Source organism: Prunus mume, linkage group LG1 (assembly GCF_029339155.1).
Source record: "Prunus mume cultivar Tortuosa linkage group LG1, ASM2933915v1, whole genome shotgun sequence".
In the NCBI taxonomy this organism is placed as follows: Eukaryota; Viridiplantae; Streptophyta; class Magnoliopsida; order Rosales; family Rosaceae; genus Prunus; species Prunus mume.
In genome coordinates this window covers 11,739,942-11,764,819 of record NC_142698.1, presented here as the reverse complement: position 1 = coordinate 11,764,819, position 24,878 = coordinate 11,739,942, and the positions used below count along the sequence as shown (strand labels likewise).

The following is a 24,878-nucleotide window of genomic DNA, read 5'->3' as shown; positions in this document are numbered from 1 at the left end:
TGCACGCCTTAGTCCATCTCCATCACGAGTCCAATAATTTCTTTAGTAATGCCCTCAAAACCAGAAAGAAAAAGAACTCGAACTTTCCACGTTCATATCTAAATCTCTCTTTGGTTTTCAAGCTAACTTTTTGACACAAAATTAACGTGATGAGAAAGAAGAGTAAATAAAAGCCACGGTCAAAGTGTTTAGAGTGTTTTTTATGACATGCTTGGCTAAACAAGCCATCAAGAAGTTGTTGAAAAAAAAGCCCTGCAAACACAAGTTTATGGCACATTGAGTTCGTGGCAGATAAACCACAAAAGCCCTACCACTCACACCTCTTCTCCCTTTTTGTTGTCTTTTCCTTTTATTCCCTCTAATTTCTCCTCTCGTTCTTCGGGAACTTTGACCAAAAAAATCCATAATAAGCTAATGAAAGTGAGGGTGGGGAAAGGTGTAAGAGGAGAAAGAAGGCAAATTTGAGGATGAAAGAACAAATACAACAAGAAGCAATCTAGGTTCTGGCAAATGTCATTGTTCTCTCGTTCTTCATAGCTTCTGATTGTATATCTCTTCTCTGTCACCCTGTTTTGCACCAGCTCAGAAATTTATAACAGATGAAAAAGAGGTAGCTATTTTTTCTTTACTCGTCTTGGGTTTGAGTCATATTTGAAAGAAACTCCTCACTAAAGCGAAACTGCACATTGGATTTACAGGACAACTGTGAACCTTTTTTTATTCACCGATCCAATCATCAAAGAAATCTGGCAATAATTTAGGCATTTCCATTCTGTTCCACACATTTAAGTACAATTTTGCCAAACTAAACTGCTAATTGTGTCAGTTTAGTGCAAAACTTGCAAACAAATCTTCAAAATGAGGATCACAAAAACTTGCAGTTCTCGCCTCTACTGCTGAGGTCTAAATCCCTAAACTGCGCGGAGGGCTGATGGTAAACATGTAAATCCCATCTTCTCCTGCCTAACCACCAGACCTGCCCAGAAAGTTAAGAGGCTCAGATGGGTTTGGCAACTTGAATTGAACTCGGTGACAAGGAACCGATAACTGGTTTCCGTCTTGCACATAGTCATTCAGTTGATTCCTAAGGAATACACAAGACCATATCAATCCAATTTTTTGCAACTTACAACATATTGTTGTTTTTCCAGTATTTATGTCCCCATACCTCAGGTGGAATTCAGAGGCACAGAAATTCTTAGAAATACTCAGTTCTGCTAGTCATTAATGATCTCCAGAACTCACCAACTCAGCCAATAAGCTCGCTGATGATTTGGTATAAAATCAGAGTTTATGCCAGTTCTGATATGGTTGCTTCCCCCATCGTTTCAAGACATGCATGCAACCAGCTGCTGTGAATAGTCCAAGGGCAGCAAACGCTATGATTGTTGAGTTCCCGATGTTATTGTAGTATTTTCCCTGCATCAATACCACAGTAGCAAGAAAAGTCAGTGGATGGATGTTTAATCAATAAATCTCATGGTGGAATCTACCAGTCCAATCATGACCCTTTTTTACTGTGGCTGCTCTCCACCACTGGTGGCACACATCAATGTCACTGGTCAGGGAGTTTCTTAATCATATGTTTTCTATGTTGAGGTAATCCTGGGAAGAAACACTCACTTGCACCAGAAAAAGCAGAATTGCTGCATTTGCTGGGGCTTGAGAAAGGCTTATCATCCCCCCACGCAGTGCATTAGGCACATACCTGTGAACACCAAATAGAAGCAGGAAAACCATCAAATTAAAATCCACGTAACAAAAGTTGAACCTGAGGCATAATATTTAGAGGAGACATTAGCGGACAAAAAGATGGAATACTCGTTTGATTTACATTGTCCTCAATCTGGCTAGTGAAGGAAAAATCATGCCAAGACCGGCATGAAATATGCAAAATAATGTCACTAATACTCCAATTTCCTGCATATCACCAATTAAACGTTTAAACTTCGGAACCACTATCATTAAACATAATTGATGATCATATTTCTTATATTTCCATTTACAGAAGACATCTTTACCTGATAATCATACGCTGTTATGGACAATACCAGCCCCATTATAATGAATGCAAATACTAGGCAATCCTCAGTTCTCAGGGATGACAGTCCACTAATGAGCCACGGAAATATTGTGCTTCCAAGCATTCTTGAGCCCAAAAAACATGGATATATCAACCCTAGGTGCACTTCTCGTCCATCAGCCTAAAATCACATATTTATTAAAAATTGATGGAAGGAATTGAAACTATGATATCTAAGGTTCAATAACTTTAAACCCCTCTTTTAAATTTACTCAGGAATAAGAAAGAATTCTTTGTTGAGTGTGAAAAAAAAAATCCCATCAACATAAAGTTTCAAGTAGTTCAGATATTAACCATGGTAACTTTCACTTCGCTAAACATTTTATTTTAAATTATAGAAACCATACCACTATAGTAGGGGCCCATAGTATCCAGAAGACTGCTACAGAGAAGTGAAGGCAAGCCTGTGCCCACACCAAAAGCCATATTCTTTTATCTGCCAACCATATAAAGTTTCAACGGTAAGAATACACACCAAACATATAGTTAAAGCTTACACCTCACACCATGATTTGCAAAGCATTATGCAGAAGAGCAGCTAAATCATGCTAGCACAGCATCTTTAAATAATCAATCCTCTAAAATGCATATAATAAGTTGCTGGAATAGTCAAGATTGAAAAACAACACTCCTACCTAAAAAATGTGAAAATTCTCTTCAAGTACTCAGCTCATTAAAGGAAAGATGACATAAGTGATTTAGCTAATCAAGAACATTATAGAAATGGAAAAAATTACTCTCCTGGATCAGGGAATTGATGGCATGTTGATCATACTGGGGCAAACAGATACAGTTGAGTATCAGAGGAGGCAAATAGCAACAAGCAAAGGAATGAAGTGCAAAGCAATAAGAGTTTGATCCTCAAGAACAAAATTTTACACAAATTCGAAGCATCTGCCTTTGACGGAATTAACATGCTTCACTATATCTGGAACTACAGTCTCACTCGATCTCATTTAACTGATTCATTTTCATACTGAATGTATTCAAGCAGTATAGTTTATTTAAGTAAACGAACAAGAAAAGTAGATAATGTTTTTTAAAACAAATGCAACTCTTACCACCAAAAACATATGTAGAGAAAGACGCCCTATACTCCTTAAGAGCTACTTTCTGTGGGGTTTCTGTCCATCCTCTGAGAAGACAAACCAAGGCAATTATTGCCAAAAAGATGGCTGCAGTGGAATGAGATGCCATGTTTTTGTCCACATTATTACCAATGAGCCAATTTGAAAGCACCTGGCTTCCAATGAGAGATGCGGACTCAAAGAAACTCATCAACCAAAAAGTCTCACTCAACATATCTTGCCTGTGCCCTTGCTGCAAACATAAATTTTTTTTCATCATAATTAGCACTACAGCTAGTCCAACAAATTGCTTGTGTACAAAAGTCTATATATGAGTCACTCCCATTTCTAGACTAAGTGATGTTTCTACGTGCAAACCAAGTCTGAAATAACTGGCATTTCTCAACAACCTCTTCATGTTGAACTACCATCCACGTCTCGAAACTGAAAGAAAAAATCGAAGCTGCGAGAGACAAACAAATACTCGCCGCCAAAACACTTGGATGATCAATAATTCTCTTCCACAAGCCAAGAAAGAGGTGTAGAATGCAAAAGAGGAAACAAACTTTCTTTGGACCTCTACACAAATTACAAAAAAAGGGAAATCAATTAAGGTTTAACATTAAGCATTGGAATAACGAACAAGAAGCAAGACTGGCCTGAAAATGCACTTACATTAAATCAGAAAGTACGCCTAAGAAGGAACCAATTAAAAGAGAAGCTGCAAATCCAACACAGAGAGAAAACATCATTTGCTCTCTGCTTAAACCGTAGTAAGCTAACTCAAACTCACCAAATACAGACCACAGTCCCTCCATTACTGACAGCAAAAAGTCATAAGAACCCCATCAGTGATCAAAACCAAATAGCTAAATTAAGATTAAAATGCGATTCTGCTTGATTTATGACAAAATGTAAGTACAAAAACTTAAACGGAAGCTGAACTAAAACTTGAAAGAACAAAAAGAACAAAAAGAAAAGAAGATCTATCCGGAAGGAAACAAGAGACGACGTCGTACAGACCTGAGGCCAGAGAATAGATAAGAAGGAAGTTCCTCTGGAAGCGGAGAGAGGAGGCGGTGGGGGAGATTCCATGGTCGAAGAGCGACGGAGCTTTGCTGGAGCTGCTGCTGCTGCTGCTGCCAGTGCTGCTGTACTTGTTTGAAGCGTAAGGGAAGGCGAGGATGGAGAAGAGAGAGGCGAAGAAGATGAATATGTAAAGGCCAGGATTTGGCTCCCAAACAGAGCTTTCAATCACCACCCCCATGTGAATATTGCTTTTATTCGAATCAATCAGAATGAGAAGCTTCGGATCTCAGAGATTGGAACCAGTGTGCTTGAGGCATTGGTGCAGATTTGAACCAGTTCGAATTCGAGCTTGAGATCTAAAAGGATTGGAATTTGGAGATGATTTGAAACGTCGACGTTCATTACTGGAATTGGGGTCTGCCGGTAACTGTAAGTCTGTGAGTCTGTGACTCAGTGCAACTATTTTCTCTCTGCAGCATACTACTGTAGCGGACAATCCAAACGTCGTCGTATTGAGTATGTTCGATTATCCTTCGTGACTTCAACTGAAAGTAATGAACGCTCGATTCGCGGGCCTTCTGTTCATTACGATTTTATTTTTATTTTTAATCTAAACTTTATCAGAAGTTTGTATGCATATAAAACTCGCAAAGTGGCAATGGATTTGAAGTTTGTATACATATAAAACTCGCATAGTGGCAATGGATTTGTGGTTATAGGAGGTCATCTATTCGTATCTCCTCCTCCAGGCAATTTAGGACTATTTTAATTATATCATTTGTGATGTTTTTTTTTTTTCCCTAACCTATTCAACATAATAAGATTTAATTATGAAAACTTTAGTTTAGTTCGTCTTATTAGATGAATCAATTTGTAAATGAGTGGCGACGACGACAATAATGATTGCAATGACAGATATGATAGCCGTGATGATGGTGGTGGTGGCGGTGGTGGCTATAGTACCAAGGATGATGGTAGAGGCAATGACAGTGGTGATGGCAATGATGGTGGTGGAGACAGTAGCTTTCGTGGCGGCGCTAGGTAACATTAAATGCAGTTTCAACCTTAATAAAATGAACCTCTATGGCTTGGTTGGTTGCACAATACCATCTGTTTTGTTGAGGTGTAACATCACCAATTTTCTTCTCATTTCTCCCATGCAAAGGAACAAAAGGGGTTTGGTTTAAACAGAGATGTAGTGGGCAAGTGGGATATACATAGTACCATAAACACATAGCTAAATCTTTATTATAAAAGACAATGGCAATATGTACTGGTCACAAATGAGACTGGATGTTTCCAATTCTTCAAGTGAACTCCTCCTGGGCCTTGGTAGCCTCCGCTGTCCGGAAGATGCTCTACCTTGGTGATGAACAATTGGCACAAACCTGGATTTCAAACATAACCGAGATACCGGAAGAAACATTATGGCAAGCTCTTCAAGTAATGGGAAACCTTCACAAGAGTTCCAATTTGTTGCAGATATGATTACAACATATTCAGTATTTTTTTATATATGGGATTTCAACATATCTAAATAAGCATTATGTATGATTACAGGAAGAGAATTTGTAAGCCCGTAACTTCTTAAACTAGATGAGCCAAGAACCAAAATATTAATCATTAATTAAATACAGAAACTGACTCCTGGTGGTATCAATAATATTTGTGTCTTATCTCCTACTCAATTCATGACCAAGCAATTAATTACGTTCAACTTCTACAGCAAACAGAAGGGGACAAGATTCCATGACTAAAACTAGAGGAACCATCTATTCATTCAAAGCCATCAATGAAAATTCAGTTTACGTGTATATGCAGGCAACTTTGAGCAAATAAATATTATATACAACATAATTTGCACGCACAACAAACTTCATTTCAGTTTGTATTATGTGAACAATGGCATCTGTGACTGTGGTGTTTATATTTTGCAAAACACAAAGATATCATATCAGATAAGGTAAAGCTATGGACAAGCTTACATAACAACTAATTGCATGCATACCTTGCTCAATTATTTAAGACCCTCACCCCTGTCTCATCTAAACCTTTAAAATCAGGCTTTAGTTCTTCCACTTTTCTGCAAATTCAGAAAAGATTTAAGGAAATCAGTAAAAAATACTACAAAAAGAAAAAATAAAATCTGCAAACCTTGAAAGTGCTTAACATTGGCCAAAAAAGAAGGAAAGATTGAACACCTTTCCCCTGCAGGTTCTGATTGGTTTTGCACAAATGTCTTCAGATCAGAAGCTATCTTCTCATACACTTGGGCATCCGCAAAATCCTGCTCCAGTCAAACAGGAAAGGATTATTATCCTACACTGTTCATCTGTAAAAACGCACTAGCACTTTCAAAAGTAAAATGCTTACACCGTGAACATCTTGCATCCACCCAGGAACTCTTTCTGAAAGAAGTGTGATATACTGCTCCATCGCTACCTCTGCACTCATGTTTCCGAGTTGTTGCCAAGCATTCCTTGCACAATGTAAACCGGTTTTCTCTTATCAACTTAGTGAAGCATCAGAAGTAATCATAATTATTGTCCACAAAACTACATTCTGGATGTGAAAGCTTAGTGTCATGCCATTCAACTAAATCTCTACAAGTTAACAGTACTAAAAGTTATTCATCTTGAGCCTGAATACACTCTGTAGATGAATCGCTTGCACTAAGAAAAGGTCCTTCATTTTCGGAAAATAAGTTCCCTGTTTAGTCTGCTTGATATAAAATGTCATAACAGTTGGAACTTGCAAGTAGTCCAAGTAAAAGTCGAAAGGGGAAGAACATTAAAGGGACTTATCCCTGAGATACATGAACAATGCAATTGGGTATTGTGACTTATCAGTTTCATAAAAATAATTTTCTTTCCTCTCCCCTCTGTAAACTTTGCTTAGTCCACATTCATCATGTGCCTTGATAAACAAAGTTAACGCTACAAAGTACAATTCTTGAGAAAGTTGCAATGATTATCGCGTGATAGGACAATCACCAAATAAAAAGTCTTAAATCAAAGTACTATTTCTGGACATGTAGAGAGCTACACTCAGAGAAACCAAGAAGCATATATAAGAACATCATCAAATCAAATAGTACCCTGGAAAATCACAACACAAAAAAAAGGCAGAAGAGAAGTTAGAAGCTACCATTTTGCTCGTGCAGAGACCTTGAATGCCATAGGTTGGGGTTCAAAGCAAGGCCCTCGAGTGGCAATCTTGTGAAGCCCATCTAACCTCGTCTTCACATCACTTCCAACACTTAAACTTCTCTCAGCATTACTCTTAGACCCAACAAACACCACTGCAGCACCAAAAAGCCTCTCCAATTCAGTTCTTTCTATTCCCTCCCAATCATCCTCACCAAGCAACCCCTCCTTTTCCACACCATCTACTACACTCTCTTTGGCTCGATCAGCTTCATGATCACTGCCATCACACTCTGGAAATTTGATATCTTCACTTTCAAAGATTCCCACTACGTTTTTTGTCAAATCTACCTCAATTTCTCCAAATTCATGCCTCTCAGAACTTTGATCAACCATGTTTTCTGAGCGCCCGCATAGACAACCATGCCCACCAGAACTTTCATCTTCAACACTCTTCTCTGACAAACAAACAACTCCAACTTCTCTGCAAACTTCATATTCATCAGTCTTTGAACCCTCATGTCCCTTTGGCGATCCACAACTTTCATCAACAAAATCTTGAAGTAGGAAACTTTCCTCTTTTGGTTCTTCACCTATAAATTCCTCAACTTTCACAACTTTTTCAACAAACCCACCTCGTATCTCACTTCTCCAGTCATGAATTTCGGGTTCAACCGGAGATTCACACTCATAAAGAACCCTTCTTTTCCCCACATGGTCATTGGCATCCCTGCTTGGACACATAGAAAGAACCAGAGGGAGAACGAAAGAAAGCCCAAAAGCCATCAAGAGAGAAAAAACAACTGTAAATAAAAAATCAGGAAGAAGCTCCATCGCTTTGCAGAGAGACCCAGAAAAGAAAAGAAAAAACAGAGCTTAGTTTCCGATGACGATGATGAGAAAGAGAGGAGATAATAAAAGCAATAAGGATTTTGCAGAGCAGAGGAAAGTATATTCTAATTCTACAATATTTTTCTCGTGCCACAGTTAGGTGTTGGTCGGTCGGTCGGTCCCTGTCCTTCCGAATATGAAAACAGAAAAATGAGGTGTGTTTTTGTGGTTTGGGTAAAGTGCGGTATTGGAAAAGGACTCTTCCACTGACCCACGAGTCCTTTCAAATGCCATTTATCTTCTTCTGTTTTCTATATAACCGCCACTACAACGAGGGAGAAACAGTTTGACGGCTTTACCATATTATTTATATTTTATATATTCTTTGAGTGAAGCTGCCAATTTTGCGAAACAATGATTTGGTTTTGTACATGCTTATATTATGGAGGATCATTTGGAATTTGGAATTTCGTCTGTTTTTGCTAATATTAATTCGTGGGTAGTGGCATAGTGCTAAAGAGGTGAGCATGAGACAAGTTGAATTCTGACATTTTAAACTTGAAAATGTACAAGTGTAAAAAGCACCAAAATTCACATGATGTGTAGTTTTCTAAAATATGAAAACTATACACGTAGAGAGTTTATATTTAAGGCTTTGTAAGGGGGTAAGGTTGTGGGATTCTATGTATTACTTCTCAACTTGTAGGAGGTCATATTTATGACCCAAAATACAACAAAACCTGAATGGGCAAGAAATAATAAATTCTAATTATTTAAAAAATATATATAAGGTTAGAGATCATCAAAGTTCATTAAGAGATATTCCTTAAGAGTGCATTTGGATGAGAAAATTTAAAAGTATAAAGAATTTCTTAAATGATGGAATTTAAAATGACGGAAATTAATGTTCTAGAATTTGTAAAGTTTCTTGTTTTGGTGACAAATTTAAAACACGGAATTTAACCTTTATTTGTAAAGTTATCTTTTTTAAAAACTCAATCTTTCTTGAAATTTTAGAAATGACGACTTTTAGATAGAATTTAAAGTTGGGATTTATGATATCCAAATTCCAAGTTTTTTCCCACGTGGAATTTCTGAATTTCTATGTTTTTTTTAATCCAAACACAAGAATTGGTTCATGTCAATTTAGAAATTCTAAGTTTTGTCAAAATCCCAAGTTTATTTCCCTCATCCAAACGCACCATAACAGTTTATGAAACAAGCTAAATTTTAGGGAGTTGACCACTCCTCTTTTCTCCACTTACACTCTCTTTTGCTTTTTAATATTTTTTAATCAATTTTATTCTTTCTCTTTCCTATTTTATCCTTACCCTACATTAATTTCTTTTTTATTTCACCTTTTATATTATTTCTTTTTCTTTATACTTAATTTTTCAACTTATACCATTTTCAGTATTAAAGGAAAATAAAACTTAATTTCTTATCCGATTAAAGGAAAAAAAATACTGAAAATGGAGTGCAAGTTGAAAAATTAAGTACAAAGAAAAAGAACTAATATAAAAGTGAAGTAAAAATGAAATTAGGGGAGTGAATTCAATTAAGATTTTAAAAGAGTTAAATGGAGTTGTAAAGTTTATAGAGTTCAATATATTTCAATTGATTTCTATAAACTCCACATAGAGTTTGATTGAATTCGTAGATTGATTTTAATGGTGTTTGTTAGAGTTTTATCATATATTTTAAAAGAGTTGATTAGAGTTCTAAAATGTTTTTTTTTTCAGCTGTCTATTGTTTTTCTAGATTTTCAAAAGAAAAAGTACCTTTACAAAAATATTTTACAAATTTTTTTGTAAAAAACGTCCAAACCATATACATCCAAAGAAAATAAAAAAAGGGCATCTATTTTGTTCAAATGTGCAACCAAATAAAGATATATGTTAGCATGTTTATGAAAAATACACAAAAGTAAAAACATAAAAGTAATTTCTTGACAAAAAAAAAAATGATAAGTAAACTATAATTCTAAATGCATAAAAACGAATAAGTATCTTCTTCATTGCTCATCTTTGACTCCCGTCATTCATAGCATCTCTCCACATATTTGAAGATATCCCAACCCTCCATTGGTTAGCATTCTCGCATTGTTTTTCTTGGGTTTGAAGAACTTGGTCATAATTAGTTCCCTCATTTTCTGGTAATGATGACAATGTTGAAGGCTCATTGTCTTCTTCAATAGATCAATGAAGAAGGCTATCATATATATGATATGAGGTACATAAACAAAAAAAAAAATAACAGCAACTAAAATAGAATAAAAAAATAATAACAACAGCAACAACAAAAAAAGGCGTAGAAAAATAAAACTTGTTTGATGTACAACAGCAAATATTTATAGCAACAAATAAGTTGATGTTCATCTCTATATATGATGATGGCAACAACAACTACTATTCAAGCAGCAATTGTTCATATTATGATGTACATCGATATATATGCTACTGTTCATTGATATATGGTGATGTACAACAACAACAAATATTCAAACACACAATGAAAGATCATACATGTATGAAAACATAGAAAAAGAGAGGAGATTTTTTACCTCCACTTGACAAGCACACACATTCAAGGACTGGAAAGCGTAGAGCACGTTCAAAGTTTCTAGGGTTGACATAAGATTTGTCATGACCTTTTGTATTTATACTTACCACTTTAATTTCTAATGAAATCGGGCAACTCATTAATTTCTTCAAAATAAATTGCTTTTTGAATACACTTAAATTTTGTTTGACTTTTAAAAAGTCAAAATTGAATACACCTAGATTTCGATGTAGTTTTTTTAATGTCAATTGAAATCTGAATAGAATACACCCAAAATTTTACAAACTCTTTTAAAATTTGAATTAAATACGCCCAAACTTTTAAACTCTTTTAAACTTTTTTAAAATCTTAATTGAATATGTAAGGTAAAGGTAGAATAGGAAAGAGAAAGAACAAAATTGATTAAAAAGTATTCAAAAGCAAAACGGAGTGTAAGTGGAGAAAAGGGAAGTGGGGAAATCATATCCCAAATTTTATAGGAAAATTGTTTTTTCTTCCTGATCATATATGCAAAATGACAGATCCTGTTCATGGAATTTAAAACAAAAAATAAAACATTCATTCTTTCTCTATGAAACCAATCATGTATATGTGAATTTGTGGACGGTATTGACAGAATGGAACTTATTGGTGGATATCCAATTTATAAGAATGGTACTAATCCTTCTCACCACCACGTCAATTGATTGGATAAGCTCAAAACTCTGTTTGGTATAAGATTTGACCAAAGCTTTGGGATTTGTCACAACATTGTTAACCTAATTAACTTAAATATATCCATATATATATATATATATTTAAAAGAATAATGTTAGGTGAAGATTGGGTTTGTTTGGAAGTGATTCTAAAGAGGTGAATAATCGTTTTTATGGAGAATTACTTTTCTAAATAATCACTTTTAAGTAATTTTAAGGAAAAACACCTCTCATATTTATTAAACCCAGCGCATATTCGAAACTGATTCTACATAATCAGAAAATGAAAGCACCTCATTAATTGTTTTCCCTCATAGCTTTCTCTCACATCAATTTTTTATAATAAGTGATTTTCTCATAGTTTACCAAACGGGTTGGGCTTCCTAAATTTTTTTAAAAATCACTTATCACCCTATTTAAGCAATGTCAAATGGGTACTAAAAAGTGATTATATGAAGAAGCACGTGGGGTGTGCTTCCTCCCAAAAGTGATTTTGTTGTATCCAAAATCACTCATTGTCTGCAAATTAAGGTCTTGTTTCACTGGGCAAGATCACATTGACAATTATTATTTTTATCATTGTTGATTATTTGAAAATTAAAACAGGATGAGAAATTCCTGGGCCAAAAACTTGAATTTGGGTGTTTTGAGACACCTCTTGGGTGCCCCCCAAGAGAAAAACACAATAGTCCACACCGAATGGGCAATGATGAAGGGTTTTGTGGCTTGTAGCCAAATTGGGCCCAGATCCTCCGTGCCGTTCGTGTGGAAAAAAATAGAGTCACCTGCCGTCACAGAAGTCATCTTGAACTTTCTGAAGCTATGGACTTCAATAAATTTCTCCCCACCTATAAATTGACTTATTCGCACCAAATTATTGCTCCCCTTTTTGCCTAACAGGCACAGAGCTCAATTGCGAAATTAGGGTTTTCAGGTCTTCATCCTTCTTCGATTACCAGACATGGGAGGAGGCAACGGTCAAAAGGCCAAGATGGCACGTGAGAAGAACTTGGAGAAGCAGAAAGCCGCCGGCAAGGGTAAAATTTCGTCTTTGTTGTTGTCACAGACATTAATTCTCCAGTTGCATAAAATAAAGAATTATTTTTGAACTTTTGTATTTAAAATTGGATTTTAATTGATTGGAAGCTTCTTTCGAGGATTATATTGGCAGACAAATATCCATTGTGGGAAAATAAAGAAATTTTTTTTATGTTTAAAAGCCAGAAATTTTTATTTTTCTTGGCAACTCCTTTTGGGGATTATGGTTAGATCTAGTTGTTGGTCTTTTACAATTTGGTTAATTTTTTGATTTACACAGGAAGCCAGCTTAAAACAAACGAGAAAGCCATGTCCATCCAGGTAATTCCTTGGGGTGTTTCTAACTCCTTTTTAGTTTCTGAGGAAAATTACTTAACTAGTTGTTCATGACTATGTTTCCTAGTTAATTCAAGAACTATTTGTTTAAGTCTGTCTCGATTTTAGTCTTGATGGGTTTGTAATAAATCCTTTTCTGCTTATTAGTATAAATGGAATTTGAATGAGGGTGGGTTATCAAGGAATGTTCAGTTTGTGCCTGCCAATGCTGCTTGTTCTTTTTGTGGGACTTTCTGATAAATTCAGCTCCTTTGTTGCAAACTTGAGGTGATAGTGATTATAATTTATAATTCATTGGTTAAGATGACTGCATAATTCAAGAGCATCTTGTTGTATATATCTACAATTTGTAGCTAGTGATGAAGCCTCTTTGTTTTCACTTATCGGTCTTTATTTTGTGCTAAGTGAGTGATTTGTATGAGCTTTGGGGCTAGGATAGTTAAAGTACATTTCAATTAGTTGTGGGCTGATCAATATAGTGAAATCTAATTGTTTCCCAGGGAGCTAATGTGTTCTCTTTCATCTGTGTACTATGATTGATTATTGAGTAATGGTATTGCAAATGTTGACTGCAGTGCAAGGTGTGTATGCAAGCATTTATGTGCACCACATCAGAGGTGAAGTGCAGGGAACATGCTGAAGCAAAGCATCCCAAGTCTGATGTGTACGCTTGTTTCCCTCATCTCAAGAAATGAACAAAATGCGAGAAGAAGTTGTAGGGACAAACTGTGAACGTTATGGCCCTCTATATTAAGCTTTCTGGAATGAATTTACCAACAGTTCTTCCGGATTGATAGCTATTTAATACTGGTTGTGAAGTGTTTGTGTGTGTTAATGTGAGTGAGGGAGAGAGCGAGAGAAAGACATGTATCTCCTTGTTGAACTGAATCTTGGTCTTAAATGATCATGAATGTTGGTGCTGTTGCTCCTTGTAAGACTTTACATCAATTCTTGTTAGCATGTGCTTTATGCTTGTTGGCATATCCAACTGCCTACTCCGGTCAATTGCCAAACTTCAAAATGTGGGATTGATGTTTACTTAGCTTTGTGGCTCCGAGCTTTGTGCCAAGCCTTTGACAGCAATTGCATTCAAAATTTCTGAGTTGCTCAAGTGCTAATAGGCACGTTAAATGTGTAATAATTCCTCATTCTTCAGTATTATAAATCTTTTTCGCCCGAGTTTAAGTCTCAATTGTGTTGTGTAAGGATATTCGAGGATGAACGTAACTCCGTTCCGTTGGTTGGGGCTGATAACTTTGCCGAGACTTGCATTGCCAAAGTCTATTCAACAGAGCAAGGAGTATATAAAGAGCGACAACACACCAGAAAATAAAGGAGCCCCCTGTTGTCCAGGATCTAAATACTGTTGAAAATAGTTGAATGATGTGTGTCAATGTCATAGCCAAAAACCATTTGCTCAGCAGATGAGGCTTTCATTGATCGGATTTACAGCATTAAGCAAAAATATAAAAACAATCTTGCCAGAGCGAGGTGGCAATAAAGAATTTATTCACGGAAATCATGCTTTAAAATAATTAATCTTCTATCCAACAAAGTCATCAACTTGACAACCGTTACTATAAAATCCCATTCAACAATATTAAACTTACAACAATTGCCAAAGGCAGCCAGAGTTTTCAAGTGAATAAAACACTCCCATATAGCACAAATTCTAGTCTACATATGGGGCATTATATTATCAAAGCTCTTACGTCCGCATCCTGCTGCTTTCTGCTGCCCTCACTTGGGAGAAATATGGATGGCCCTGCAGAAGTGCCAGCTTGACAGTAAGGTTTTCTCATCCCCAAAATAGAATGGTGGAAGTTATCAACAGCAAACATGTAAATGCATAGAACAGTGCTCACATAAAATGAAACTTAGTGATTAAATTAATGTCGGTAAAAGGAAAAGAAAAGGAGGAAAGAATTAGGTGTCACAAGAACCCTTGTTCAGTTTGACTCTAACTAATGGAGAATTACCATTGCCTCTTTTGCAGTTAGCCTGTCTTGATGATCATACCGAAGAAGTTTATCCAGAAAATCGATGGCCTGCATGTCAAATACCTTAAAAATTAATGGCAAGTTGGCAATTGTAGGAGTTTTAATTTGGAAAATACATAAAGGAAGTTTTGATGAAACAATGTGAATAAACTAAAGAACTTTTTATGTACACATTTCCATGATGGGAGCTCTTATTGGAACTCCAAAAAAGTGATCATGCACTCCTCCCTCATAAAAATATAAGGAGGAAATTGCACTTTCAGATTTTTTGGAGGCCAATAAATGAATTTTACCTTGGAGAGACTAGATGCTGATTATCTGCATTAATAAACTTCGACCAGGGCTTCCTGGGGCCAACAACACGTACACAGATACTAATTCCACATTACTTATTACCTTTACGGGCTACGACACGACACGGGGATACGACCAAGAAACGTAAAAAGATAATATTATTATTTACACTCTGGTTATAATATTTTATTACTTTTAATAAGAGTCAAAACTAAGACCAGACGTGGGGTGTGGGTGAAACTGTGAGATTGACCCAAAAAAAAAACAAACAAAATCCTTTTGTCAAAAGGATGACCAGCTTAATAAACTTCGACCAATGAAGGATGAAGAAGAAGAAATTGATGAGTAGGCACCGCTTCCTGCTGTGCCTGCAGTACAGTGTAATCTTTTTGTCAGCACATCAATATCCGCACGTATACACGTAGAGCGTACGGATAATACGCGCCTCCAGCGTATCCGTGCTTCTTACTTATTACTTTCAAGATTTCATTCACATTTATAAACTGCAGCACCTTTTTACTTTGTTTGATAAGTTAAACTGCAGCAGTTCCTAGCGGAAGATGGAACCTTTGCATTCGCATGCTAAGATATTTCCACAAAGAATTCATATTATAACAAAATTGACCTTTTACAAGATTACAGAGAATTGGCATCACTTAGAAGAAGAGATTTATGCTGAAAATACCTCCCCACAAGTGCATCAAGTTGAGGATCAAGCTCTAAATGGTACTTGTTCAGATATGCATTCAACTCATCAGTCCCAAGTACCTGGAAATGCATATAAATTACTACAACTCATTAAAAATATATACATATTACATCAAACGATATTGGTTAGACCATACATTATGTACATAAGGATTCATTAGTCCATATTTATAGGTGTGTGTGTGTGCATGGGTTCATGTGGATGGGGGTTGATGTGAAACTGCCCTAGATGATACAACACTATCACCTAAGTGAGGGATAGTAGTACAAACAGACATCCTTGAGTTTCTCCAAAGATATATAGAATCCAAACATTCATACAGGAGTAGTTGTAATATAAACAGTAACCACTAATTTGTTGTTTCCCTCCTGCAGGAATTTCTATCAGTGGCTATAATATGCATACTGATTACGTCATGTCAACCAAAAAAGGACTAGGATTACCTTGGCAATTTTGACCAGCTGGTCATGGTTGTCATGGCCATAAAAGAAAGGTTCCTTGCGAAATATCTACACCAAACAAGCATAATGAGAAAAAAACACCTGATTATATGCTTTTCTAAACAGAAACACATTAAAATTGGGAATTGAAGTAACTAACACCAGAAACCATTTAAACCAAAATCCAGTAACTGTAATTCTCACCATTCCAGCAAACATACAACCCAGGCTCCACATGTCCAGAGAATAGTCGTAATCTTGCAAATCGACTAGAAGTTCAGGACCTTTAAAGTATCTAAAAAGAAGGAAAGAAATTTCAATCATTCCACAAAGATGAATTTACAGTCTAATGATGCAAGAAAACTCAAAGGAACCGTCACAATGCTAAAATCATTAAAGAGACTCTCTACTCTAGCCTTCCAAATAAGGTACCTATTTTAGCAATTGATTACGCTTTGTTTTGCAGATGAAAATAGCGTTGAATATGTAGTGCCAATACAGTATATGCAAGAAAAGAACCAAATTAAAATATTTATTCCTAGCCACCTAAAAATACCTGATCAATACTAACATCACCTAAAGGCTCAAGCAATTCACATTTCAATGTACATGCATGGTCTATATAGGACCCAGAATAGGTAATGATTCTACATTGTTGTAAAATATTACCTTGAAGCTACACGGACATTATATTCCTTTCCAGGATGGTAAAATTCAGCAAGTCCCCAGTCTATCAAGCGAAGTTTTCGCAATTCATGGTCTATCATAACATTGTGAGGCTTGACATCTCTATGCATTATTCCTTGTGAATGCAGTAATCTAATGCCTGCAATGCGAAGATAATTAACACATGAAAAGGTGCTTACACATTACTAAGATGGTTAGTTTGGAGCTTAAATTCCACAAGTACTTATTAAGCAAACTAGATCCAGAAAAGGATGTTGATCCAACATTCCTATCATACACAACACATTGAAAAGTTGATAGCAGTGCTTTTTCCCAAATAATTAAGGTTGGTTGCACATTGAACTGCATATTATTGAAGGGGGGGTGTGAACCCCTTCCCACGAGGAAATATACCACCATTAAAAGAAATGTATGCAGCACAATGGACCAAAAGCATATCAAAGTAGTTGGCAAAAGTTTTTAGCTTCTGATAACACAAGATCTCAGCTGATATTTGCTATTTCCAAACGAGTCTAATGCAAACCTTCATTTGGACTGAAATTTCAAAATCCCCAGTACCTTGGAACAGTGCAACTAGAGAGCAATCTAAGGCCCATTTGAATTAGATGATTTCAAAGAAAAAAAACATGTGGATTTGAAAATAAGGTTAGTTTATATTTTTTAACATTAAAAAGACAACAGAAAAACTAGCAAAGTATTCTTGTGCACCTACGTCACTCGGCTCGTGCACAGAATGTATTTGAGATAACTACATGTACATACAATGAGTCATTTGAAATCCATATGTTCCTTCTATGAACTAAATTCCTAAATTTGAAACCAGTCCTCCCAAATGGCTACTAAATCAAATCCCTCCTTCCTTAGAGAAAGCAATGGCAATTCATGAAGGTACGCAAGAAAATAACATACTTGAAACAATTTCTTGTACAGTTAGAACAATCTCTCTCTGGAAAACCATGGGCTCTCTCATTTAACAAACTGTAGCATTGCAGTATCACCAGAAAACAAATTTTTTTTACCAGAAATGATTCATAACTATTCATGGTTCCGCAAGTTGAGCAGGGGAAGAAGGAAATAAGCAGAAACAAGTTACGATAGTTACCTTGAGAAGCTCATATATGTAGTAGCGTATGTCATAATCAGTCAGTGTGGGGTACAAAACTTTGAAATCAGTACTGTTCACAAACTCAAATATCAAGCTTGGAGTTTTTGAGTGCTGATCTCGGACAATGTCAAGAAGCTTGACGACATTCGGTCCCCCACAAAGGTTCTGGAGAATCTTTATCTCTCTCTTAATCTGCACAAAGACCACTAGAAAGATCAAATTCTGTTCTAAATGTTACAACAAATGATCCACACACATGACATAGTAAGCGTCATTATAATACCGTGTCGCTAATGCAGTTATGACAGAACACATACTAAAAAGTGCAGAATGGGATCATTGGCATCTAAATCAAACAAAACACCAGAACCCAAAACCCTAATTTCCTAGAAAGCAAATACTTTACCTTCTTCTTCTTAACAGGCTTGAGGATCTTGATTATGCAGCGCTCATTCGTATTGACATTTATGCCTTCGAAGACCTCGCTGTATTTTCCCCTTCCTACTTTCCGTACAACTTCATAATCATCTTGATCACTGAAGAAAAGAAAACCCATAATAAAAGTTGTAATCTTTTTAAATAAAAACTACAAAAAGAGGGTCACAGGGTACCCATCATTACCAGAGAGCACAGTAGATATACCAAAAAGCCCTAATTTACAAAATCAACAGCTTACTCTACTGCAAGCTTAAACTCAAAATCAAAATCAACAGCTTTGGAATGAAAGGTCCTAAATTGGATTAAAATTTTGAGAAAATCAACAAATTGAATTGAGAGAAGAAGAAGAAGAAGAAGGTAAAAATGGTTACCCCCATTGAACGGTGAGGGACTCGTAGTCCCAGTACTCTTTAGGGCGGATGACATTGACGTCAACGTAGACACGAGCTTTGGACATGGCTGCTCCTCCGAGATTATCAGAAGCCGAGATCTGATGAGTGGCTTTGGCGGTAGGAGGAAACTGTATCTCGTGAGGAGGGCAGGGGGAGGGGGTGCGCACGATAGGAGGGTGCGCTACAGGCGCACGCAACGCAACAAGGGTGCACACTAGCAGGAAGCGAAGAGGTATTGCTGGATTGTGCGCATATATCATGTGCTGTAGCCTGTATTATGTAGTTACCGCGACGACGACACCATTAACGTCAAACGACGCCCAACAAAAAACCTGCGTTTTGGGTTCGTTGGTACTTTGCCCTTTCCCGATTAAATATCGCTGGCGGGGAGTTTTGCTTGCCTGTAGTTGTTGCAACATAATATTTTGGGTCTGAGCTGAGTATATGATTACGTGGCGACCGGTGAGTGGCCATTCTTAATGATTTTTCCCTAATTTATTAGGTTGAAAGAAATCCAACGCTTCATCTATCATAATTCGAATTCATTACCCTACCGTCGCATCTCATTACTATATCTTAATTCCAACCCATTACCCTACCAGTGTACTGTCATTGCACTACTGTATTATAATTCCAACTCATTACCCTATCAGCTATCGCCATGACAGAAAATGTCTTCAATTCTTCTGTAATTTTTTGTTCTCCACAATCCTTGTACCTAAACACTACTTTTTTTCAGACAAAAAAAGACAAAAAAGAAAAAGTGACACTACTTTTTTGATGTAGAAATTTTCACCGCATCCCTCGGTTTTTAAATTCTCTTTCATATGATAAGCCTTCTAAAAAACAAGTTCGGAATAAAAATTTATAGCATTTTTGGAGTAGGAAACGGAAACCAAAAAGTATTCCAAAACATTTTCCTTCTTGTATTTTATTGTTTTTCATGCAGGATCAAAGCTTGGTGGGTTGGAAAAGAACAAAAAAACACAGGTTGGAAGTTCACATTGTGCTCCAGTTGCAATAATGTGCTCTAATCACATACTCAAAGTGAACGTAATTAAAAAATACTTTAATTTAAACTATTACATATTTATATTACATTAGTGTTGTTAGATAGCACAATCACATACTGTTCCATGCAAGTATTTCCTCCTTAGAACTGAGAAACTAGGGGGAAAAAAAGATCGAGGAAACTAAAAAGAATGCTTTGTGGCTTGTGTTGGGATTGGAATATTGAATAGTTCATCTTCACACAGTGACAGCTTTAGGTTGGGTTTGCTCAAAATCAAAAACTTCAAACATGAGGCGCCTTACATCTGGTTTCCCATATATGGTGTATGAGAGGCCATGAATGGCTTGTTGAACAGCAGTTGTGGCTGGATTCCTTAATCTTCGGTTGTGCTCATATGCATCCTGAACCTGGTCGGAATAGATGATAAACTGATGGAGACGCTTCTCCCTCAAATACCTCCCGCAGAATTTGTTCATAAGAACACGGCGATGTCTCTCCGCTAACCACTTTCCAGGAGCATCTAAATGTTTCATCAGCAACCTTTCAGCCATCACAAGGTCCTAAACAAGATATAAACACAAAACCACAGAACTGTCAACTAATATACGTGGGGAAAGAGAAATATCGGGTCTCCTACACAATTGACAAATGAAATTGCATTGATGCACTGTAAATTGTTACCTGGATCTTTTGGCCAACATATTCTAACCGCTCGTAACAAAATCGAGGATGCTCAAATTTATGCTTCGATGGATGCAAGAAAGAAAGCTGTATGTAAATAAGAAATCAAACAATACATCAAGATGCAGGGCCTGAACAGATTGTAATCATTAACAAACATAATTTATCCACAAAATTTTTCTTTTGGTGGTTCTAAACATTTGGGAACAGGCTGATCCGCACTGTTGTAACCTAGTGAACTTTGAGTGCAAACAAAAGCAAATGCTAGCTAGATATCGGGCGATACATAACAGAACATGTTGCCTAGTGAAGAACAAATGCTTCAAGGTCCATGCTTGACCATACAATATGATAATATGATATAAAGGTTAAAGAGATAAGATTAAACTCTACTGGAAAATGCACATTTAGAGATGAAGGGCAGCAAATGAAACACCTGTAGCCCAAGTCCAAGTTCAATATTCCTTGCTGCAGTAATGTCTGGAATTCTGTCAGTCATTGCCAAGGGATATCCCAATGCCCGCATGACTTGAGGTCTGCTCTCATAATCCCATATATTTCCTCTGAACCGATGCATACCTGGTGGAACACAAGCCCTGAAGAGCCTTGGATGTGCAAAAAGAGCATCTTCTGGGGGCTGTAGAGTGGGAAAACATATTATTTGCAGGAACCTTCCAGCATTGAAAAGACAAATAAACATAACTATTTACTTAACACATGGGAACCAAATTGAAGTACGGGCAACTTAAATAGTCACTCTAATACACATGACATGAATAATTTATTTGAAAAGTCACTGCACTTCAATTAATCTAAAATTGCTGCAACGCATGTCCAAGACTAGAAGATCAACAATGACTTGAACATATGATCATAAACAAACCTCAACAGTCAGGTTAAAACAAGTGCCTTGTGATAAGCCTTTAATCATCTAGTCTTATATTAAGTACTCTCATGGTTTTACAAGGTGCACGCAAAATATCTGACCACCTGAAAATCCCAGATGGTTTGGAGTGTTTATATGTTTTGTTTTTATGGATAAACAACAATAAAATTGAACAGAAAAGAAAACATTATAGAGCTTGCCTTGTATCCTGCAACATCTTGCCAGCTGAGTTTTTTGCCTTCAAATTCAACGGAAACATAATCAACATCTTCAAGTTGTCTCCGTAATTTTGGCTGACAATCCTCAGCTTCTGGGTCCATTCCAAATACTTCAAAAAGAACACGATATACTTCGGGCATCCCAAAACACAAATATATAGCTCCAAACAACGCCCAGAATACAGACCTGCCCAAAAGACACAAATTTTTTGAAGCCCAAATGATTAGCAACTCTGAAATTTCAAGCTGCAAAAGAACCACATTCAATTGCATGAATTTTTTTTTTTAAAAAAAAAATCTGTTATGTATTGCCAAAGAAACTATGATCTTTTTATGGAAGGTGACATCCAAAAGTTAATTGAGCAGCAAGAGAAAATTTATGCTAATAAATTATGATATAAATTATTTATAAGAACTTACAGCTTTATTTGTCATGAAAAATCAGCTAGTATGTTGGAATTAGGTAACAAGGATTTAGAATACACCCTAAATTGAGGCTAGGAAAGGGCCAAACAGTTATCATGTCTTCAAGTTCCATTCTTAACCCAAATAATGATTTTTTTTCTGTATTAGCTAATAACTTTGATTAGAGGAATGTCAAAAGCAAAGAGAAATTTGTAACCAAATAAGCCAGCCCCAAACCTTACATCTCCATTCTATTTCTTTGGCTATATAACTTTGATAATAGAGGAATGTCAAAAGCAAAGAGAAATTTGTAACCAAATAAGCCAGCCCCAAACCTTACATCTCCATTCTATTTCTTTGGCAAGAATTTTCAAGATATAAGATTATAAATGCTACATGATCAATCACCAACATAGATGGTGATCAGTAAAACCTAATCCCCGCAAATGCATCAGACATCAAGACAAGAAGAATTCTTATCATATGCATGCACTCCAAGTCACAAGAAACAGATGAATAGTTAAAAAGACCTGATGGCAATATCTAGTGATATAAACTCCCATTTCCATGGTAAGATTGCAATTATCTCCTTTACATTGTTTTGACATCTAACTAAAGTTCTACACTTCAATACAAGTTATATTCTCAAGGATCCAAGGCAATGCAATAAAACATTTTTGGAGAGGAACTAAGGAAAGATAATTGAAATAAGAAAAGAAAAAAGACCATTGAACTTACTTCACAGGCGGCTCTCGGTCCTTCCTCTGCAACCTATCCATATCATCAAAAGGAAATACCAGGTTCTGCAAGCTAGCTGCTTTAATCCACCTGGGCAAGTTCCTCTTCCCTATCAACCCAAACACTCTCTCTCTCATTGGACCAGGAGCCTCCCTCGGATACCTCTGCAGAAAAAACTCAGCCAAACCCAATTCAAGGACATACTGCCCCAAAAACCACAGCCTCGAATGTGCAGACCGCACATGCCGCGCATTGGTCCTCTCACACGAGGGATGCTGAAAAGCCATATACAACAAAGTATCAAATTGCTTTGCTGGGTTATCGTCCCCGAACCTATCAGAAGGCTCAAGTGGGTACCCAAGGGCTTGCTTGGCCTCAAGCATGTACTCTTCTATCCAAGCCTTATCAGCATTGTTAAGCCGCGAAGAGGGCAAGCAAGAACTGAGTAAAGGAAAAGACTTTAGCGATAATTGTGGGCTATTGAGAAACCTCTGTGCTAGTCTCTTGTCATCCAACGGTGGCCTGAGTATGAACCTCTTCGGAGGTACCTTCTTCTTCGGAGAAGTGGCTCGTTTGCGCTCTGAGAGCTCTTTGAGGAGCCTTTGGGGGCTGTTTTTGGGGAGCTCTTGTTGTGGGTCTACGGCAACAGCAAGAACATGGAAATTACGCGAGTTTGGGAATGAGAATTTGGGGGTTTTAAGTCGAATTTGAGTTGGGAATTGTGAAAATGAGGATGAGAAAGAGTAGTTGTTGTAAGTGGAGGGGTTTGAGACTTGTATGAAGGAAGAAGAAAGGTCCATGGTGATGTGGGTTTTTTGTATGAAAGCTGAGGAGGTGATGTGCATTAAGAGGTTGGGTTATTAGAAATGGGGTGTGTGCGTTTGATAATTAATTTGGTCCGCCATTGATGGAGGGTTTCTGTGCGGTTTTTGCAGGGTTTTGGGAAATTGGAAGTCGGATAAGGTGGAGAAGGCGTGGCGCGAGTGTGAACTTCTGTTTGCTATTGCTCGTCGTTAGATATTTTTGTTGATGGTGAAGACATTTTGGCTAGTGAAAAAGTGTCGTATAGCTGTTTTCAGTGTCGTCTGTACCAAGTTCGATGATAATGGGCAGCAGTGCTACGTTATGACCGGTAATTAGGGTAGGAGCGGTCCGTTGTGATTTGGTTTAGGCCTCATTATAGCCTTTCCGTTGAATCAAGGTAGCATTACAGTTTAAATTGGTTTGGTTCAGGTCACAAACTAATAGCATGATCAAACCATTTAACTCTAGTAGAGTAACCGAACCATGATGTGTACTAGGTCAGTTCTTAGTGAATTCCAGAACAGAAACTTGTTCTCTTGATTAAAAGCCTTATACTAAGTATTCTCGGTTTTTTAGAGTGTTACTATTTCCACCATTCTGTCCTATTTCCTCATCTATCATATAAATTTGAAAAAATACATTCCTATTTTTCCACTCACCAATATTCCTAAAATGCCCTGCACCCACCCCCCGAGTATATGCTTCAACAGGAATCACACAATGATAGATTGATACAATAGAAACCTCTGGTAAAATGCCCACCCGTAATCCATCAGATAAAGTACATTACATAGTCCGTTTTAGGAATTGGCGACTTACCCATTCAGTTACTTTGGCATTGGACGTTCCCAAAATGGGTACTGTACTATCAGGTTTGGTGAATTCAATAATAGACGTCCGTTGGCATTCCAGCCTTCCTTCTCCTTTCAAGAGCCTATCCGAAAGAGAATCTAGTACTTCTTGGTCGTGCCCGTGGATATCTTTGCTTCGGAACAAAACGATTAGAATTAGTCGATCAACTGAAATGTGTATTATCCATATAGGGGATCTTTCAATTGAGAAGATTCGTCAACCTGAGACGAAGAGAAATGCCAATCTATTTCATTTAGTTATTCAGTTAAATCAATGAGTCATTATTGTAGCAAATAGCAACAACCATTTCATCTGACATGCATTTTTTTTATTGTCCAATGGATTTACATCTTTCATTAATGAAATTTTTTGATGTAGTGAATAATAACTCTGGTTGTTCACTGTTCAAGAATTCTTGTTTAGGCAGTTC

At 36.8% G+C, this 24,878-nt stretch overlaps 5 protein-coding genes across 10 annotated transcripts; 1 reads left to right on the top strand and 4 right to left on the bottom strand.

The window, feature by feature from the left end:
- Nucleotides 1-691: 691 nt before the first annotated feature.
- On the bottom strand, nt 692-4,636 carry LOC103336982 (Major facilitator superfamily protein). Of its 5 annotated transcripts, none has more exons than XM_008240123.3 (10): nt 4,174-4,636; nt 3,826-3,970; nt 3,561-3,729; nt 3,145-3,403; nt 2,431-2,519; nt 2,022-2,204; nt 1,835-1,920; nt 1,624-1,708; nt 1,246-1,419; nt 692-1,084 (listed from the first exon to the last, which is right to left on the bottom strand). In XM_008240123.3, exons 1-9 carry the CDS (start codon nt 4,415-4,417, stop codon nt 1,285-1,287), a joined length of 1,395 nt encoding a protein of 464 aa, XP_008238345.1. In that variant the 5' UTR covers nt 4,418-4,636; the 3' UTR covers nt 692-1,084; nt 1,246-1,284. The 5 variants fall into 5 exon arrangements, 3 of the variants coding, with proteins under 3 accessions (XP_008238345.1, XP_008238354.1, XP_008238335.1); XM_008240132.3 differs by having other exon boundaries at nt 692-976; XR_514467.3 differs by having other exon boundaries at nt 1,021-1,084; nt 1,169-1,419.
- Nucleotides 4,637-5,292: 656 nt separating this feature from the next.
- On the bottom strand, nt 5,293-8,435 carry LOC103336971 (uncharacterized). 2 transcript variants are annotated; one of them, XM_089051389.1, is made up of 5 exons: nt 7,327-8,435; nt 6,553-6,658; nt 6,381-6,466; nt 6,188-6,262; nt 5,293-5,634 (listed from the first exon to the last, which is right to left on the bottom strand). In XM_089051389.1, exons 1-4 carry the CDS (start codon nt 8,157-8,159, stop codon nt 6,193-6,195), a joined length of 1,095 nt encoding a protein of 364 aa, XP_088907515.1. In that variant the 5' UTR covers nt 8,160-8,435; the 3' UTR covers nt 5,293-5,634; nt 6,188-6,192. The 2 variants fall into 2 exon arrangements, with proteins under 2 accessions (XP_088907515.1, XP_008238326.2); XM_008240104.3 differs by having other exon boundaries at nt 5,293-5,567.
- Nucleotides 8,436-12,279: 3,844 nt separating this feature from the next.
- On the top strand, nt 12,280-13,729 carry LOC103336963 (uncharacterized protein At2g23090). Its single transcript, XM_008240096.2, has 3 exons — nt 12,280-12,450; nt 12,732-12,772; nt 13,363-13,729. The coding sequence occupies exons 1-3, from the start codon at nt 12,375-12,377 to the stop codon at nt 13,480-13,482; spliced, it is 237 nt and encodes a 78-aa protein (XP_008238318.1). The 5' UTR covers nt 12,280-12,374; the 3' UTR covers nt 13,483-13,729.
- A 563-nt stretch (nt 13,730-14,292) lies between these two features.
- On the bottom strand, nt 14,293-19,198 carry LOC103336954 (casein kinase II subunit alpha-2). Its single transcript, XM_089046580.1, is given in 11 exon segments — nt 14,293-14,552; nt 14,767-14,839; nt 15,084-15,134; nt 15,758-15,849; nt 16,234-16,299; nt 16,435-16,525; nt 16,900-17,041; nt 17,044-17,056; nt 18,020-18,214; nt 18,429-18,558; nt 18,832-19,198. Coding segments are annotated over 11 exon segments (1,191 nt in total). The 5' UTR covers nt 19,113-19,198; the 3' UTR covers nt 14,293-14,495.
- A 702-nt stretch (nt 19,199-19,900) lies between these two features.
- LOC103336946 (Ribonuclease III family protein) lies at nt 19,901-23,815 on the bottom strand. Its single transcript, XM_008240086.2, has 5 exons — nt 22,793-23,815; nt 21,632-21,836; nt 20,982-21,182; nt 20,546-20,632; nt 19,901-20,424 (listed from the first exon to the last, which is right to left on the bottom strand). Exons 1-5 carry the CDS (start codon nt 23,635-23,637, stop codon nt 20,101-20,103), a joined length of 1,662 nt encoding a protein of 553 aa, XP_008238308.2. The 5' UTR covers nt 23,638-23,815; the 3' UTR covers nt 19,901-20,100.
- Between the last annotated feature and the right edge of the window lie 1,063 nt (nt 23,816-24,878).

What these genes read in the sequence shown, in the direction of transcription:
- LOC103336971 (XM_089051389.1), bottom strand. Translation starts at nt 8,159, where the DNA reads ATGGAGCTTCTTCCTGATTTTTTATTTACAGTTGTTTTTTCTCTCTTG. An exon ending in GGATGCAAGATGTTCACGGT is followed by an intron (nt 6,467 to 6,552) that starts GTAAGCATTTTA and finishes TGACTGGAGCAG; the next exon opens with GATTTTGCGGATGCCCAAGT. An exon ending in TCAGAACCTGCAGGGGAAAG is followed by an intron (nt 6,263 to 6,380) that starts GTGTTCAATCTT and finishes CTGAATTTGCAG; the next exon opens with AAAAGTGGAAGAACTAAAGC.
- LOC103336946 (XM_008240086.2), bottom strand. Translation starts at nt 23,637, where the DNA reads ATGCACATCACCTCCTCAGCTTTCATACAAAAAACCCACATCACCATG. An exon ending in GACCGAGAGCCGCCTGTGAA is followed by an intron (nt 21,837 to 22,792) that starts GTAAGTTCAATG and finishes TCTTTTGGGCAG; the next exon opens with GTCTGTATTCTGGGCGTTGT. An exon ending in AAGATGTTGCAGGATACAAG is followed by an intron (nt 21,183 to 21,631) that starts GCAAGCTCTATA and finishes CCCACTCTACAG; the next exon opens with CCCCCAGAAGATGCTCTTTT.
- LOC103336963 (XM_008240096.2), top strand. Translation starts at nt 12,375, where the DNA reads ATGGGAGGAGGCAACGGTCAAAAGGCCAAGATGGCACGTGAGAAGAAC. An exon ending in GCAGAAAGCCGCCGGCAAGG is followed by an intron (nt 12,451 to 12,731) that starts GTAAAATTTCGT and finishes TGATTTACACAG; the next exon opens with GAAGCCAGCTTAAAACAAAC. An exon ending in AGAAAGCCATGTCCATCCAG is followed by an intron (nt 12,773 to 13,362) that starts GTAATTCCTTGG and finishes TGTTGACTGCAG; the next exon opens with TGCAAGGTGTGTATGCAAGC.
- LOC103336982 (XM_008240113.3), bottom strand. Translation starts at nt 4,417, where the DNA reads ATGGGGGTGGTGATTGAAAGCTCTGTTTGGGAGCCAAATCCTGGCCTT. An exon ending in TATGGGCCCCTACTATAGTG is followed by an intron (nt 2,205 to 2,430) that starts GTATGGTTTCTA and finishes ATGTGATTTTAG; the next exon opens with GCTGATGGACGAGAAGTGCA. An exon ending in CTAGCCAGATTGAGGACAAT is followed by an intron (nt 1,709 to 1,834) that starts GTAAATCAAACG and finishes TGGTGTTCACAG; the next exon opens with GTATGTGCCTAATGCACTGC.